The 17,454-nt window shown below is 43.2% G+C and overlaps 1 protein-coding gene across 4 annotated transcripts in view; it reads right to left on the bottom strand.

The window, feature by feature from the left end:
- Nucleotides 1-1,150: 1,150 nt before the first annotated feature.
- ZNF438 (zinc finger protein 438) overlaps nt 1,151-17,454 on the bottom strand; it is a 171,306-nt gene continuing 155,002 nt past the window's right edge. For all 4 annotated transcript variants that reach the window (XM_042945247.1, XM_042945246.1, XM_042945244.1 and 1 more), the window contains 2 exons: nt 3,529-5,347; nt 1,151-1,909 (listed from right to left, as the gene is read on the bottom strand). In XM_042945247.1, the coding sequence (XP_042801181.1) occupies nt 1,288-1,909; nt 3,529-5,347 (2,441 nt within the window). In that variant the 3' untranslated portion in view covers nt 1,151-1,287. The remainder of the gene's footprint in view (nt 1,910-3,528; nt 5,348-17,454) is intronic.

The raw sequence follows: 17,454 nt of genomic DNA on the forward strand, positions 1-17,454 counted from the left end.
CCCTCATAGTCTCAAATTTATAAAACTATTTGCAAAAAGTCAAGAATTGACTTTCTGGAAAATTTGAGCCAAATCGTACTAATGAACGCTTTTTTTTAAAATAAGACATTAAAAAAAAAAAGAAGATGACTTAAAAACCACTAGCTTATCAATTCGAATTCAGTTCTTCCTGGTTCGGCAACTTCCTGTAGCACAGAAACATGTTGTGACGACGCCTGGGCCGTGCTTCAGGCAGACGGCCACATGCACAGTACTTTCACCCGGAGGCTGGAACCTCAGCTGGACGACTGCTTAAACTCCCCCACTCTAAGAAAATGATTTTGCAGCCAGGATGTCCAGGAGCTCCAAGTGGCAACTTTTCTGGTTCCCAGGAATTTAAGAGGCAATCATTTACTCTTGGCTTTCAAAGAGAACCCTGGGCTTGAAAGGCACAGTTACATCGAAAATTGATCAGCTAGCGATGACCCTGTGAAGCTCCTTGGGAGGGAGGGCGAGCGGTTCAGACACCTAGCCATCTGGGCTGAACTGTCTAGCACACTTTCCAGGTTGTAAATTTCCTGGCCCGAAAGACTATTTGAGAAGAACTTTTAACCAAAAAGTGGTTTTTTATTAGCTGAAGTACTAAAAAATGCTTGATTACTTTGATATGGAACACTACAGCTGTAAGACTTACCAACCTCTAATCTTCAAGGCAACGTACATTTAAGAAAATAGCAAAAATATTGGAAAAAATCCAGGAAACATGGAATTTTAAATTATGGTAGATGAGAACCTTATTAAATGTACCGCTCTATAGCCTATTCAAATACACCAGAGAATTTGATAAATATCAACACCATACGTGTGGCTGAGACTGGCCTGGCTCACATTTGTCCGTCTACTTAAACAGCAAACAGCTGAACTAATGATATATGCGCACGCTCAAACACACTGAACACTGTACTTGAAGAACAGCCTATATAATTTTTTACATTTCAATTGCCAACTTTTGGTCTTTTTCTTTATTCTCAAAGTCTAAGACATTAATGGTTAGTACACAGACTTTTAAAGTAAAACTGCATATGGTTAGAAAAATATACACGAAAGGCATATATATATATATATATATATATATATATATGTATATTTTGTAAGAAAATAAAACTATGTACAAAAATCACTTGTGCTCATTAATGCTGATCCTAATTTGTCTGACTTTTATAATTAAGCACCACCATAAAAATGCAGGGCTTTGAGAGAAACAGAGAGCAAGCAAGCAGCATTCTCTTTACCCCCACCCCCAAGATTTCATTTCTCAGTCTCCCCGGGAGGTCCGGTCACCCCCTGGCTAGAGAATGCATTTAAAATCGTCCACAGCTTGGGAGGGTCCTCACAGTTGTGCTCTTGTTCCCAGTGCTGGAGGACTTCTTCCTTCCTGGCCAGTGTCTGTGCACAGAGGACACAGTTAAAGCCTGAACGGGCCCCAAAGAAGAGGGTGTGGGGGCTGGGACTCACAGAGCCCCGGGGGACCGCCCCCGGCAGCGGCTCCCTGGGTCCCGCTTGGGCTCCCTCCATTTTCCTGAACCTGTCCACATCAGTGTGATGATGAAGGCACAGCTGCCTTTTCAGCTTAGGAAATGCATTTAAGTCCTCATCAGGGGGAGCACGCTTGAGTAGCCTCCTTCTCTCAGGATGTTGTTTCCTGAAAGGAGCAGTGTGTTTCACCAGTTCTTCCTGAGCTCCTGTGCTTCCCGGTAAGATCTCCTCTTGCAGCCGGCCCTGAATTTCCTCTCCGTGAACGTAAAGTAAATGAAACTTGATTTCAGCAAAAGACTGGGCAGTGATCTGACAACGGCCACATTTGATTTGTAATTTGACTTCGTCCGCCTGGGTTAGGAGGAGGTCTTCTTCTAGGCTTGACTTGTTTTCCCTGAAAAGGGGGAAAACGGTGTGTGTAAGATTTCACGCAAAACATAACTGGAACTTCTTGTTCAGGGATCCAGAACACGCCCAGTGAGGCGAAGGACGGGGAACGGGGGAAACGGCACATGGGAAGCGCAGACCACCGTGGACACCGACCGTCACTCCCGGTTGGGGTCACACCATTCTCAAGCTACCAGCCTCCAGTGAAAGAGTGTTTCCCTTTCTATCTCTCCCCCAGGGGAGCTAACTATTCTTTGGTTACCAGCTAGGTGTTATCTACTCCAGAGTCAGGTAGTACCAAGTGAGGCACCATAGGGACCCGCTTTGTTCAGCCACACCACCCACTCGCTGCTGCCCTTCCTAACCTTGAGCACTGAATGCAGCTTGGACAGTTAACCTAAACATCAAAATGTACTACAGAAAACAATTCAGAAGAGAGGTTTCTTTACGGTGGCTGCTAGATGTGTTAAAAAAAGGCATAGACAGGGGCGCCTGGGTGGCTCAGTCACTTGAGTGTTGACTTCGGCTTAGGTCATGATCTAGTGGTTCACGAGATTGAGCCCCACGTCGGGCCCTGTGCTGACAGCTCAGAGCCTGAAGCCTGCTTTGGATTCTGTGTCTCCCCCTCTCTCTGTCCCTCCCCCGCTCACACTCTGTCTCTCTCTCTGTTTCAAAACTAAACATTAAAAATAAAATAAAATAAAATAAAATAAAATAAAATAAAATAAAATAAAAGGCACAGACATATCTCAGTGGATAGGAACGTCTGAAGAAAGGCAGAGAAACTCTAGAAAAGCCAGGAAGACAAAAGGCAGGCACCCCTGATTTTAAAATGAAGGTGGGAGCAGAAGCCAAAACTGAATAGAAAGTATTGAGAACAATTAGGACGATTAAGAACTATGAGGGACAGAGAACCTAAACTTAGAATTGTTTAATCTTCATGGTGCTGATGACAGTTCATTTCAGTGACTCTCCCTCCATCATCCAGTGGAAAGCAGGTGGACTGCTGGGGTTTCCCTGGCAGACCCATTGCTCTAAGCCCAGCCTGCCAGGCTTTCAAACTACAGAGCCTGCTTGTTCGTAACACCAGAAATCAGTACCCGCACAAGGCAATGATGACACGGGAAATGTTAATCTGGCCTGACAGGAAAACTAGCGCAAATGTAGAGGGCTGGGTCTGGGACCTGAAAGTATGGTCAATATGGGGGACGCGGAGTCCCTACCATGGGTCAGACTATATTCTGGGGCAAACAATGACACTTAGATATAAATTCTGTGGCCACAAGTTTGGGAACACTACTTGTAGAGGGTACCAGGAACTATATACAGTGATTTCCTATTTCCTATTTCAGATGCAAAAATCCTCTCTTTGTGACCCCAGCATACCGCAAACTGGTGTCTGTGCCCCGGCTAACTGGGATTAGAGGAATTAAAGAATCATCACTGCTCAGAAAGCGACGAGAAATGAGATCACTCTTCACAGACATGGAGGACGAGGTAACGACCTTCTGGAATGTTGATCTGAGGAATGTTTTTACAGACCTATCTTTCTGAAGAGGAAATATCGCCCTGTTCTCCAAATCCAAGCACCCCTTGCTGCCAGGCCTCCGTCCCCTTAGCACTCACCTCTCCACGGGTCCCTCGGGCCCTCGAGCGGTCAGGCCTCTGTTCTTTGACACGTCTCCCGGCTGCCTTTCGCCGGGGGAAGGCTCCGTGCTGATGACAACCCGGTGCACTTCTTTTAGGTGGCCGAAGTAGACCCTGACGTGGCCAAACACTTTCGCACAAAACTCACAGCACACGAGTTTCTTCAGACGGTTCTCCGCGTGATGGAGTTTCATGTGTGCGCTCAGGCTGCCGGGACGTACATAGGCCTTGCGGCAGACTCGGCAGCTGTAAGGCCGTCTGTTAGTGTGTGTGTTCATGTGGTCACGAAGGTGCTGTTTGAACTGGAAGTGGTGGTTACAGACGTGACACCTGTGCCACGGTTTCTTAATGCCCGAGAGTCCGTTTCTCAGCGCAGAGCCGGGCTTCGGGGAGGTGCCGCTATCCTGCCTACAGCCGGGATACTTAGGGCTGAGGGGACTGTTTAACAACATGTCCTGCCCGAGGCTGCCTGGTGTCTGGGGCTGGAACACGCCTGCAGGAGAAGCCAGGGGAGCCAAAGCAGACACGACAATCACAGGCTTGGGCATAATGCTGCGGTATTTCTTCAGAGACCCTGGTTTTTGGTCACTGGATTCTTGCGGATCAGCTTTTACTCTTTCTTTACTATCTTTACACTTATTAAGGACACATTTCCTCCTTTTTCCCTGAAATGCCAAAATTTCATCTGGTACCTTTCGTTTTCTTACTCTTCTCTTTGCTGCCCCACCACTGAGTTTTGCTTTGTGGCTGAGATCTGGTCTGGTGGCTGCACAAAAGGTACTTTCACAGGGGCTCTGTGGAGCAGGTGTCTTGCCGAGCACCTTGGTGGCTGCAGTAAAGCCCTCTGGGATGGAGGATGCCTTACCACAGGCTGCCCTGAGCCCGGGCACAGAGCCATCTGTGAGGCTCACGTCTGACTGGCCTCCACACACCTCCGCTGTTCTCCCTCTGGCATAGGGCAGGATGGGCAGTTTACCTCTGGGGACTGGAGAGATCAGCTGAACTGCACTGCTGAAAACAGCTGGTGATAAAATGGTCATGGCTTTTGTAAGATCAGCTTGTTCTCTCCGTTTCCCACTGGCAACGGGAGAAGGTTTACTGCAGGTTTCCTCACTCACCAAGGTTGCTCTCCCTGGAGTCACTGCGAGGCCCGGCTTGGCTGAGGGCTCTTCTGGTGTGGATACCATCGGGGTGGCAGAAGGGTTCAGATCTCCATGGTCGTTGGTCCCTGGGGGTGGAGAGTCTCCGGGGCCACCATGGTTGGTCAGTGCCGCCATGCTGATGCTGGACGGGCCTGGGTCTAGTGACGGCACTTGCTCTGATTGACCAGGTCTGTGTGGGGGTTTGGGACGGTCAGGTGGGGAGGGGGACGTTTGGGTTTGGGCAGGAGGTATGCCAGCACCACTCTCAGAGGAACTCCGAGTGGGTTTCTTTCTCGATCCTTTGTTATTTCTTGGGGGTTGGTATCGAGGAATAGGCAGCTTCAGATTTTCAGGCAGCGCCAGTCTGGGTTTCTGGATTGGCTGAGCGGAGGCGACATGTGGCAGAGCGACGAGAGAAAACGTCCCCTCCTGTCCAGCAACCTGCATCAGAGCGTAATTTTGGGTGGGCACCCCCAGAGGCTTGGCGTTGATGGAGGGTCCTGGATTCACCTGATCAGAGAGTGATGATGAAGGGCACGGCAGCACTCTGGATGTCAGGACTTTGGGCATGATTTTTGGTGCAATGGTCCTAAACTGACTCTTATTCTGCAAACCTTTCCCACTCTGAATCGTTCCAGAAGAGATGTTGGACTCACCTGCAATGACAATGGCAGTATAAAAAGTCACTCTGGTGTAACTGTCCTATTGTGGAGAGTGTAAATAAGCACCATTTCCTCTGCCTGTGATGCGTTCCAAGGCTCACCCTTGGCCTTCTGGGCAAATGCCTGTGTTCCTCAACACCCAGCCTTAAACAACTCCCATTCACCTTCCCAAGGACCAAGAGGATTATTCTCCTCTATGGTTCCAAAGCCCCCAGGATAACATTTACCACTTTCCACAGTAGTTTATCTGTGTGTCTTTCCTACTCAACACAGAGATTCTTGAAAGTTGGACTCTGTCTTTCCCATTCCATATTCCACGTCCATCCTCTCCACGTACCTACTTCCGATTCCTGGTCTCCTTTCCCGCCCTCCCGAGCTGCAGAGACTGTCCTCTGGTATGTTCCGCTGTGTATTTCATTTATTTTATAGACATATCTTGTTTTCCCTATTAAACTTAAGCTTTGTGAGCATAAAGCCTCTATTTAATTCAGATCCATATTTCCCAGTGTATCTTCAGTGGGAAACAAGTGTTTCTTGTATCAAGCTCCTTTCTCACTCCCTTCCAGGACGCACCATTTGACCCACTGGCCGGTGCAGTTTGTTTTGCACAGTGGAGGAATTTCCACACTGAATGCTAGCTTTGTTGCTGTTTCCCGTGTGACTTGTGAATTTCTTCTCACACCTTTCAAACTGTTTATGTGTGCTTTTGCAATTAAATCACCAGCATTAAAAAAGCTGATGTGACACCTTAAAAAATGTTGAATAAAAACAAAATGATAGAAAATGATAAGATACAGAGATAACATAAAAAAGGCATGAATCACGTAAAAAGCACCTGCTAGGACACTAATAGGTACAATTTTAACTGATACAATAACACTTCCAATTCCTTATTTACTAGGTTAACTGAAGACCAAGTACAACTATTCTCAGAGAATAATTAAGGCAACATTTCAATGCACTGCTTCTAAGAACTGAATCATCTCTTATTCCCTGAGACCTCAAGGCCCAAGGCCTGGCTGCAGTGAAGTTCCCCTTTTCTAAGTTCCTCATTTCAGCCAAACTTTACTCCCACTCACGCTTGCTAGGTACCTACACTATTCGAGGGATTGGCTATGACAGGCTCACATCCCCTTTCTAAAGCCTTTGGGGGCAGATGTATTTTGCAATTCACACTTTCAAATTTTAGAAAAGTAACGAGATGCATAAGCCAAATGTTAAGTAACACCCAGCAGGGTCTGCAGAGCATCCAATTTAAACCTACCACCACTTCTGTAGTAAAATATAGGAGTATTCGCAAAAAGTGGGACAAATGGAGGGTTTTTAAAATAGTCTTGCTCTGTTCAGGTTTTGCCTCTGAATGAGTTTTGGTTTCCAACTTTTAATCACATTTTCTGTTTCCTGGGCTTTTGAGAGTCTGGAGCTGTGGATGAAGGACTGAAGAACTCTTCTAGGGATACCAACAATACAAAGATGAACAGACACAAGTTCTACCTTAGGAAGCTGGCAATCTACTTCCATCTACTGAAACAGACAAAAATTTTAAATCAGCCTAAATTTTAACGTCTACAGTTACTGAACTAACAATTTTAGCAGAAGGTTGTTTCTTTTGGCAAAAATGACACTCCTCGCATGAGTAAGCAGCGTAGGAATAAGGTTGAAATGTATACCGATCAGCTTGTTCTAGAAAGTAATCCCTCTTTGGTGAAGAAAAAGTATGTTAAAAACATGTTTCACATGGTGGCCTGCATTGGGGTAAGAAGGAAAAAGACTAGCACTATGGGAAAACTCAGGTCAGGAGAACCGTGGGATCTGTTCTTACCCTCTTTAGCTTTGTTACCCCAAAGCTCATGGGTGAATGAACTGGTCCATCATCTCACAACAGTCTGTTACAGATTGCTTCTTCTTCCCACATACTTTTATTTATCTTTTGGTTCTCTATCTATAGACTTTAAATGTAAATGCCTTCCATTTTTAGCCTTGTCTTCTCATCTTGGCGGAAGAAGTGCTGAAGTCAGTTGTAAATAAATGTTAAATTGGGATTGAGTTTACAGAAAGCTTAACATTATTGATAGCTTTTGGTTGCTTAAAGACAAGGCTTATTAAATAATTACATTAACAATAGTAATGGTCTTGGAATCTACACAACAAATCGAGGCTGAGGAAGGAAGAGAAGAGAAAATGTCTACTGCATACTCCCAGCGGACTGAGTACAAAAGAACAGGAAGAAAAGCTGCTTTGTCCTTAATCAGTTGTAAATCCTCTTGAAATAATATGTGACAAAAATACATCACAGCACAAGACCCATCACCTCACTCATCTGCTCAAAACTGTCCAAGGGCTCTTCATCTCCGAGCCGGAGTCAGAGTCCTTGCAATGGCCTGAAAAGCCTCATGCCCTCAGCTCCTGGGAACCTCTCTGACTGACTTCCTTTGTTAGCTAAGCTATGCTCCAGCCGCAGTGGCTTCTTCACTGTTCCTTCCACGTGCACACACCCGCTTTCTCAGTGTCTGTACTTGCCGTGTTCACTGCCAGGATGAGCTTCCGCCTTCCAGATAAATGCCCAGTACTTGCTGCAGCGTTTCCTTCAAGTTTGGTCAAATGGTTTCTTCCTGGGGAGCTCCTCTCTGACTACCTTAGTTAAAACTACCCCCGTTCTGAACTTCCCTCCTTTCCAGTCATAATTTTCTGTAGCGCATTTACTCCATCTTACAGATTACATCATGGGCCACTGCCTTTCGTCGCTGACGTGGAGGGCAGAGATTTTGTCCATGTCTCCAGGGTCCAGAACAGTGTTAGGCATGTGGCAGAAATGTCACAGTTATCTATTGAATTTGTAAGTGGTAATTATGTGATTAATGGCTGAAATAAAGAATTCATAGACTGAGCTTAGAAAATCATCTTAAAAAAAAAAAAAGAAGAAGAAAAGAGGGCCACAATTTAAAAGCGACCTTTAACATCTCCAAATTTCTAAAATTAAAAAATAAGAAAATTGGTTAGCACCATAATAAAACCCTTTATTCATTTAAAAATATTTTTTTTAATGTTTCGTTATTTTTGAGAGAGAGAGACAGAGTGCAAGAGGGGAGGGGCAGAGAGAGAGAGAGAGAGAGAGACAGAGACAGAGAGACAGAGACAAAGAATCTGAAGCAGGCTCCAGACTTCAAGCTGTCAGCCTAGAGCCTGATGTGGGGCTCAAACTCATGGACATGAGATCATGACATGAGCTGAAGTCGGATGTCCAGCCAGTTGAGCAACCCTGAGTGCCCCTAAAACCCTTTAATATAAAGAGAATAGGTGAGGCCCACTGACTGGCCATCTGAGGGAGTAAGGGAATGATAAATTATGCTGCTCGGGTACAAGATAAAATAGAGGAACAAGCAAGTTCTGAAAAAGAAACTGCTTTAAAGAAAACAGACATCCATAGAGGGGCACAGCAGGGATTGGAGTGAAGAGAGAAGAGACAACTGGAAATGGAAAAACTGAACCACAGAAGCAGAGGACGGTGATGTCAACATGAAGAAGAGCAGAAATAACAAAGACCAGAAGGTACAGCTGAAGCAACAACCAGTGGTCAAGGTCACTTCGAAGTCTCTGAAGATTTAAGTTGGGAAGGGGCTTCCTATTTTTATGACCAAATCTAAGAAAGCAACCTTCTGACAGTTAAGGTTTCCAGAAGTGAAACTAGATATATTTTACAGAGCCATCCAAAAGGGAGCGAGCTAATTATGATGCATTTAAAGTTAATGTGCTTTGATCGATCTTCAAAAGTTTCTACGTTACAGTGGAAATAAAATCACACAGGAAGAGCAGTGCCATTCAAAGGAAAAGGAGGCCAACTCTGATGTGGGAGCGAAGGAAACCCCTCAGGGTAACTGGTTGTGCCAGCAAGGGAGAACACTGAGCAGTGAGCAACCTGGGCGACCGGAAATGAGAGTCATAAGTGACAGGTATGATGACTGCCAAAAGAGTCAACTCTCAAGTTTGCTGCAATTCAACCAAGTGGATCCTGGAGTAGAAAAGTTGATCAATTGCCTTTATGATCAACAATTATAAGATAATCATAAGAAATCTTTGGGGTGAAAGATAAGGCCTTATTAGATAAATGTAACCTATTCATGTTGGCCTGGATCTATCAGGAAGTACAGACAAGGGTGAGGGTGTCTGTGAAGGTGGTGTTGCACCACCAGAACCATTAATGATGGAACAACAGGGAATGGAGTGATGCATTAGAAGAAATGTATAAGGCAGGAGAACGAGGGCAAGGCCCGAAAATGGAAGAACAACCCCTAGGAATTACTTAAATATGTTCAGCAACAGGGTACTCATAAAGTAAATATCCAACCATACAATGTAATATTATGCAACAGTAAAAAAGAAAGGCGGGGTAGACTGATCTGGAACACTCTCCAAGATATGAGATGTATAGATTATTATTATTGTGTTAGATTAAAAAAACAGTGGGGTACACACACAAATATATTCCTTACAGGCACAGAATATCTCTAAAAGTAAACAAAAGAAACTAGCATCGGTAGTGGCCTTTGGGTTGGGGGGAAAGGAAACTAAGAGGTCAGGATAGGACACGTGCTTATTTCCCACCGAATACTCTCTGCACCTGGCACACAGGAGGTTCACACCTATCTGCTGAATGAATGCAAGGAAAATGAAGTTTCCCTTTTGAATCTGTTATTAAAAGGGGTACCTTTGGGGACAGTCACGGTGGGTAAGTGTGTGTCTTTGCATAAATGACTGTGTCTACATTACACACGGTGTCTTCTGTTTTTATTTTCCTTGCCTATTTAAGGACAAGAATTGCTAATGATAAGGGAAGTAATCTAATAATCCGACAGGCCGTGCATAACTACCCCCCAAAGTTAAGCACTGAGAAGTATTAGAGCTCATTACTTCCCAAGGACAATGGGAGTCCTGAGAATTGTTCCTGCAAACACTAGGCTCTTCAGGAGAAAACGAGGCAATCTGCAATAAAGGTCAGTTATGCTACAATAACCACAGGCTTGAATTTTTTTTTTCTTTTTAAAGTAGTTTGAACAATAGGAGTCCTTAGAGAAGCTGAAAATGCTGTTAAGTTTTTAAAGCTCCAAAATACTAGGATGTGTGCTTGTAGGAAGTCTTTCTTGGCAATGCAGTTACTACAGTGGTTTGGTCCACACACATTTACAAGGCCTCCCCAGATGGTGTGATCTACAAACCCTCCCCGTCACCTACTGAATTATAGATCTCAAAGAAGTGTGCACTAAATAATGAGAGGTAGAAATTTCCAGTGACATTCATAATTTCTGGAAATCCTGCAAAATTTCCCATAACACTGTTAAAGAGACTCACAGGACTCTCAGGCACTAAACATGGACTTTTATTAACTGAAAACATAAAAGGCGCACTCAGTAAAATTAATTCTGTGCAATTATACAACGTGAAACTTAATATTAGGATTTTAAGTATGGGCTGTTTTTACTACGTTAAGTGTATAAAAAAAAACTATTTTGAAAAGTGACATTTACAGTTGGTGAAAAACCGATAGAACCGTGGATTAAAGGGAAACACGGAGGCATTGAGTCCTTATTAGGGCTAGAATCTGTGCTAGGTCTTTTAATTGAACCCTCACACAAGCTTTGCAAATAAATATTATTGTCCCCTTTTTACAGATTAAGAAAAATAAGACTTGAGGACTTAAGTAATGTGCTAAAGTCCACGCCATGCAGATCTCCATTCCGATCTGAAGCAATGACCTTCCTCTCTTTCATTCTCTCCTCAAAGGGGCTAAATTATATACCAAGTTTTCCTAATTAACTCCAAAATACAGTGGTATCTCTGAATTTTGCAGAGACAAAAGGGGAAATTTGAAATAGAAATGGCTTGTCATACATATCCCAAAATTTCGATTACAATTAAACGACACTTTCTGAAAGCCCACTTGTTAGGAGAGAATTCATGAACAATTAATAGTCATTTGAAGGTAAAAGCAGATTTTTTTTTTTTTAAGGCGAATTTGCCCTTAACATCCATAGGCCTCTGACAAGTCCAGTAGAGTTGCCAGATAATAGTTGTTTGGAGAAAGTGCAATCAATGTGCATCCTCCTCTGTCACCACCAGAGGACTGGTCTGACAGGCAGAGACCCAGAGGGCAGAATGAGGGCTAATGGTACTCAGTGTCAGCAGGCAAGCTAGCCCGATCGCACTGCCTCACGACAAGGCTGGCAGAGATGCTACTAAGGAATACGTACGAGGGCAGGCAGTTTTCTACAAGCCTGCCCACAACTCACCCCCTCCTTTCCACTGGCAGAACCACAGCCTGCTCTGTGGCTTCTCAAAAGTTGTTCCCACTCGTCCCTTCATTAGTTTGGGCCCGGTTCCATCATCCCATCTGTTCGACCCACCGGCCTGCTGCTCAGCATGGAGTAGTGATTGGGCACAGAGACGAGAGCCCCTGCTCTTGAAACGGGCTCCCTGGACCGAGGCTCAGAACGGAAGTCCTGCCAAAGTCTTAGCCACAGAAGTGCCAAAACTTTTAGACATTGTTTAGGTTTTAATTTTATTAAACTGAAAGACCCTATTTTTAATTTTATTTGTTGGCATCCCTGTTCTCCCTCTCACTTGGCTTTCTAATGAGAAATTCCAGTTGGGGTTCAAACTGTTTCCCAAGATGGTCTCTGGTTAAAACAAATATGGTAAAAGCCTGGAGAAGCAGGAGATAAAAGAAATGCCTCATAACCCAAGGGAGCTCAGCTTATTTTGTTGAAAAACCTATAAGCACGTTTAGCTACCGCCCACCTTCTCCCCAGGGTGCTGTCCAGGCACTGCAGCGAGAGTCCACAGGAATTTATGGAGCAGTGACTACAGAGCGCCCTGTAACATGCGCTGGCAACAGGCACCAGTGTATTTTGTGTCTACAGACTCAGGGTGCCATTTCTAGTTCACTTATCTGTAGCACTAAGACCTCCTTGAGTCAGTACATCTAGGACCCAGATCTCTAGCAATCTGATACTATACAAAGGAAATAAGCACTTCCTAATCACAGATCTTGTATCCGGAGCCCATTTTTGTCCATTCTCTTTGCACACTTCCCTGCTGTGCAGAGTTATGCAGCTAAGATAGCTAAGGCCTTCTCCTTCCCTCCTGTAACACCACTAGTGATATCCAGGCATCCTCCCTTCAGGACACACCTTTGAGAGCTGTCTTGACAAACCGTGAATTCACTACCTAGCTCTGCAAGAAAGGGAATTATTGTTTTTGGAGCACCAGAGTTTCTTTATTTCCTGGCACTTATCGAATTCTTTACATGCACTATCTCATTTAATCTCCACAAAAAAAAACCGAGTTAGAAATTACTGGTATGTACGTTTTATAGATAAAGGTTTCGAAGCTGGTAAGTAGCAGTGCTGGAACTCAAGCCTTGGCCCAGCTGCCTCCAAGGTCTCTTTCCACCTTTACATGCTGCCTGAGCTATAATGCACGGTTATGGCCACTATCACGGTCTCTAGTGCAAACATGGTTTTGGGGGTCAGATGTGGTTTCAACTCCTGGCTCTGTCTTGTGGGCTGGGAAAGTCATTCCCAGTGAGCCTAACTGTTCTCATTTACAAAAATGGCATAAGAGTATCTCGCTGCAAAGGTCATGGACAGGATTAAAAGAAAAAAGGACCCAGGAAAAGTGCCAGGATAGCGCCTACCAGTTAGGTACTCAGCAGACATTAGCCTTGCACTTTCTCTTGACAAAAAGCCTGAGGTTCCTGAGTTATTTTTGGTGGGTAGAAAAAAAAAAAACCCACAAATGTTGAATGCTAATCATATGGAAATAGTACTGAATCCTTAAACTGATGTTTCTTTGTTGAGAGGTAAATGAAGGAAAGAGGGAAGAAATGGCTATAACTTGTGAATCATGGTCCTACTAGAACTGTAAAGCATTTTTTCCTCCCTTTCTCCAGCCACCTATTACCACAGCTCAATCTTCCTACATCTGATCAATCCTATCACCCTCTCTTACTCCCTGCCCCTAAGTTTTACACATCCCATTGACAAAGTGATAATCAGATGAACAGTTACAGTGAATAGGAGTTAACATATGTGCATTTTAAAGAGCTGTTTTGTGGGGACACTCCTTCCTGCTTTTTATACTGAGTATTGATGCTAATTGCTGTTGTTCTCAACACTGCCTGGGAAGAAAATAATAGCTCCCCTAGTAGACCTTTCAGGGGTGGGGGTGAGTCCAGGTCTCCATGGCCCTGGAAGGGAAGGGGCCCAGGGGAGAACTGGGGACACTGGCCACAGGTCTGCAGGACTGTGAGAGCAATGGCCATGTGATTGTTTGATTCAGGAGGAAAAATAAGTGGACTCTCACAGAGGGTACGGGCAAGTCAACCACAATTTTGAAAGCACGTTCTTGTAGATTTCAGTATTTTGTTGAGGAAATCATTAAGAAAGAAATTTAAGATAGCTCGAATACAGGAAGAAAAGTTGGGCACTGAAAGAGGAGCCCACAAAACTGAATTAATTAGACACGTAAATGTATCAGGAAGGGAGAGGAAACAAGCATTCTTTATGGAAGAACTTAAAAGCTAATTAACTAAAATGTTAATGGCAATACAAGGAAAAATAATACAATATGGTTTGTTAAGTTCAAGTAACTTATTATTCTTTTTGAGCCATATAATTCGTGTCCCAAATGAAATGAAAATTTAAAATGCATTATCATTTAAAATATATTTTAATTATCCTCAATTTCAATGAATTTCTCCATTTTAATTATCAGTCCTTTTATCAGTCCTTATTTCTGGGAGGACTTTTTGATTTCCAGTACTTCTGATGAAAAGCAGTTGAAAACTATATGAAATCTTTTAATTTTTAATACATTTAGGAATACAAAGTTATTAATCTTTTTGGCCAAAAAATGATCACATGCCCTAGGTCTTATTCATTATTAGAAAACAGTCAATTTTGTATCTTTACCCAAATCTAAGAATGACTAAGTAGCATGAAAATTTAACTACAAGCTAATGACCTATGGGGGGACACAAAGCAAGACAAATGGAAATTTTTGAAATGCCTTATTAACCCCATTCTCTCATTCTTCATCTTGTTGTTAATATTATTAGAATTATTAAGATTCAGTTGGGTCACATAGTTGAAATTCAGAAGACCTTGATAACTGAACTTCATCAAGGTAAAAGCAGCAAATCATTTCATTTGATGTTCTACCACTCAGAGCAAATACCTGTGCACACTGTCTTTCCAGGAGATTCCGACATTTTCCGAGTCAGTTGTTTTTCAACACAATGGGTGAGCGAGGAAACATCTCCTGTGAAAGAGCTTTAGGAAGCTGCTAAGATATCTCATGGCAAGAACTCTTCCATGAACAAATTAAAAATGGGCCCCTTCTTTTTAATCTTATATTTTAATAGCAGTTGGAACAGTTAAGTATCCAGGATGAGTAACAAGATGACAGTTGGTGACGAAAACCTTTTCCTTCGTGGAATAAACAGAAAGATAAGGTTTCACCATGCAAATGTGCAGTCAGTTGGAACAATTAAACGAGGACACAGGCAGAAGGTTCTTGCCTTTGGTCAAAATACCAGGATTATGAAACCAAAGTGGTAATAAGGATCATGATGTTTCAACACCAGTATGGTTAAAAGCAAGGGACTGGAATCACAAAGATACTCTTATTTTTATACTGTGATTTCAAAAGTAGATTTATTTTATAGAATGGACATTTTTAAGGAGTATGCAAACCGCCTCTTTAAAAAATGAAATAATTGTTCTACTGCTTTATGGCACAGTTTTACAGATGTTTTATTTTCACTTCTGATTTATCTTCAACTCACAGTGACTTATAACACTTTCTGCTGCAAGTTCCTCTATACCTCAGCCTTTATGTCAAACAGCTCATGACTTGAAAGTGCAAATACACAGGACTACATATTCCTTTATCATGTGCATAATTATTCCCTAAAACTCCTGCTTGTAAATCTTGACTGTCACTTATTTCTTAGTCAAGATGCACCTTGAATAACATAGAGATACCACATCTAATACTGACACACTGAAGAAAATTAAAAAAGAGGAAACGAAGCACCGGGTACCCACAGGTGTTGCGGTAACTGGGTCAGCAGTGGTTACCTTTGTGGAGCCGACCAGATAGGTTGTATGTGAGCTAACCAGCAAATACAGATTCTGAGATACATCTAAGGTAGGTAATCAGATGCTGACGTGAGCTACTACAGAGAGTGAAATCATCAGAGTTGGAAAGCTGTGGGACCACTTTGGAATCCTTTCCTTTTGAATTCTGCCTGGCTTCTCCTCCATCAACACCTTTATTACTACACGGATGGCAATGACAAAGTGTGGCTGAAGGAATGCATACTCTCACCTATGCCTCAGAAACACGTAAGAGTTAACTTTCCATCTTCCCTGAAGAGATTCAGTGATTATGTGGTCCACCTGTGTTCCCTTTTCCTCAAGGCACTGCACATTTGTATGTGTGCGCACGCAGGTTGCCCCGGTTCTGGAGCTGGTGTAGTGGCTGACCATCCGTGGACATTCCTAGTATATGGTGGGTTTTGCACACGACTGTCTTCCTACGGCACCTACCCCACCTGGCCTGACATTGTACTCTCCACTCCCACTGCTAACTGATTAATGCTGAGAAATCCAACCACTGTGAACACTGTGAAACCTTACAAATTTAAACTTTCCAGTGTTGAATTGCAGACCTACTCCACAATCTTATTATTATTATTTTTTTAATCCCTAATAGACTCCCTTCAGTTCCTCACTGGGGCTAGCTCAGGTTTCTCCCATTGCTTTTCCGAGGCACTCTTCCTCTATCCAACCCCCACCTTATTCCCGTCTCTCTCACCAATGATTTTTGGCACTGATCTTGCAATGGACTGAATGTCTGTGTTCCCCCAAAATTCATATGTTGAAATCTTAATGCCCCAGTGTAATGGTATTAAAAGGTGGGGCCTTTGGGAGGTAAATAGGTCATAAGAGTGAAACCCTTATGAATAGGATTAATGTTTTTATAAAAGAGACCCCACAGAATTCTCTTGCCTTCTTTTGGCCATGTGAGGATACAATGATAAGATGGCAGTTTGCAACCCATAAGGGAGCTATAAAGGGGAACAGAATACGTGACCCCAAAATATGCTACTTTGCTAAATGAATTATTTTGAGCTGAACATAATTGAGATCCAGAAGACTCCAGAAAAACTTTTACCTCTTCCTAACTACCTAAAAGAATTCTGCTAGGGGGCCTGGCTTAGAGAGAGAGCTATTACTAGACAGAACTTTTATCCGAATGCCTTATCTGTATGGCATGGCACATATCTAATTATCAAATATCTGCTCTATTTATTACCCTATGAATTGCCGTCCTCCCCTTTGGAGCCCCAGGCCCCATCCTCTTCCTTAGCTCAGGGTGGCCTATAAGCCTGGACTATGGGACTTGTTTTGGGGTCTTATTGTCTTTGTGGGGCCTCCATTCATACATAACTAAATTTGTTTTTCTCCTGTCCTATGTTAATTTGATTATTGGATCAGCCAAAGAATCAAAAAGGGTAGAGGAAAAATTTTTCCTCCCCAACAGCTGTCACCAGAATCTGACCATGCTGGCACCTTGATCTTGTACTTTCAGCCTCCAGAACTGTGAGATATAAATTCTGTGGTTCATAATAAGACACTTATTCTATGGTACTTTGCTATAGCAGCCTGGAGTGACTAAGACCTCATGGAGAAAAGAGAAGTCATCAGGTAGGAACTCATTTACTGTTCCTTCTTTCTCTTTCTAAACTCTCATATGTCAATTCTATAACACAAATAAATTTACTTCTTCTGGAATAAGGGGAAAGGAGGGAGAAGCACTATCACTCTAAATATACAACTCATCCACCTCAAGTCCTGAGACACTAAAATGTGAAAAAAATGTGCACTTCAGAATAAGGAAATGGGAGTATTCCCAACCCTGTTCTGTGTCCCATGCTTCTCTCCATACCCTTCATGCTGGCTCAGGGATCCTCTACCATCAGTGAGCTTCCATTCTTCCCTGACTCCTTTCTAGAAGTACCTGCTCAGTCCCATAAAGTC

This window comes from Panthera leo, chromosome B4 (assembly GCF_018350215.1).
Source record: "Panthera leo isolate Ple1 chromosome B4, P.leo_Ple1_pat1.1, whole genome shotgun sequence".
NCBI lineage: Eukaryota > Metazoa > Chordata > Mammalia > Carnivora > Felidae > Panthera > Panthera leo.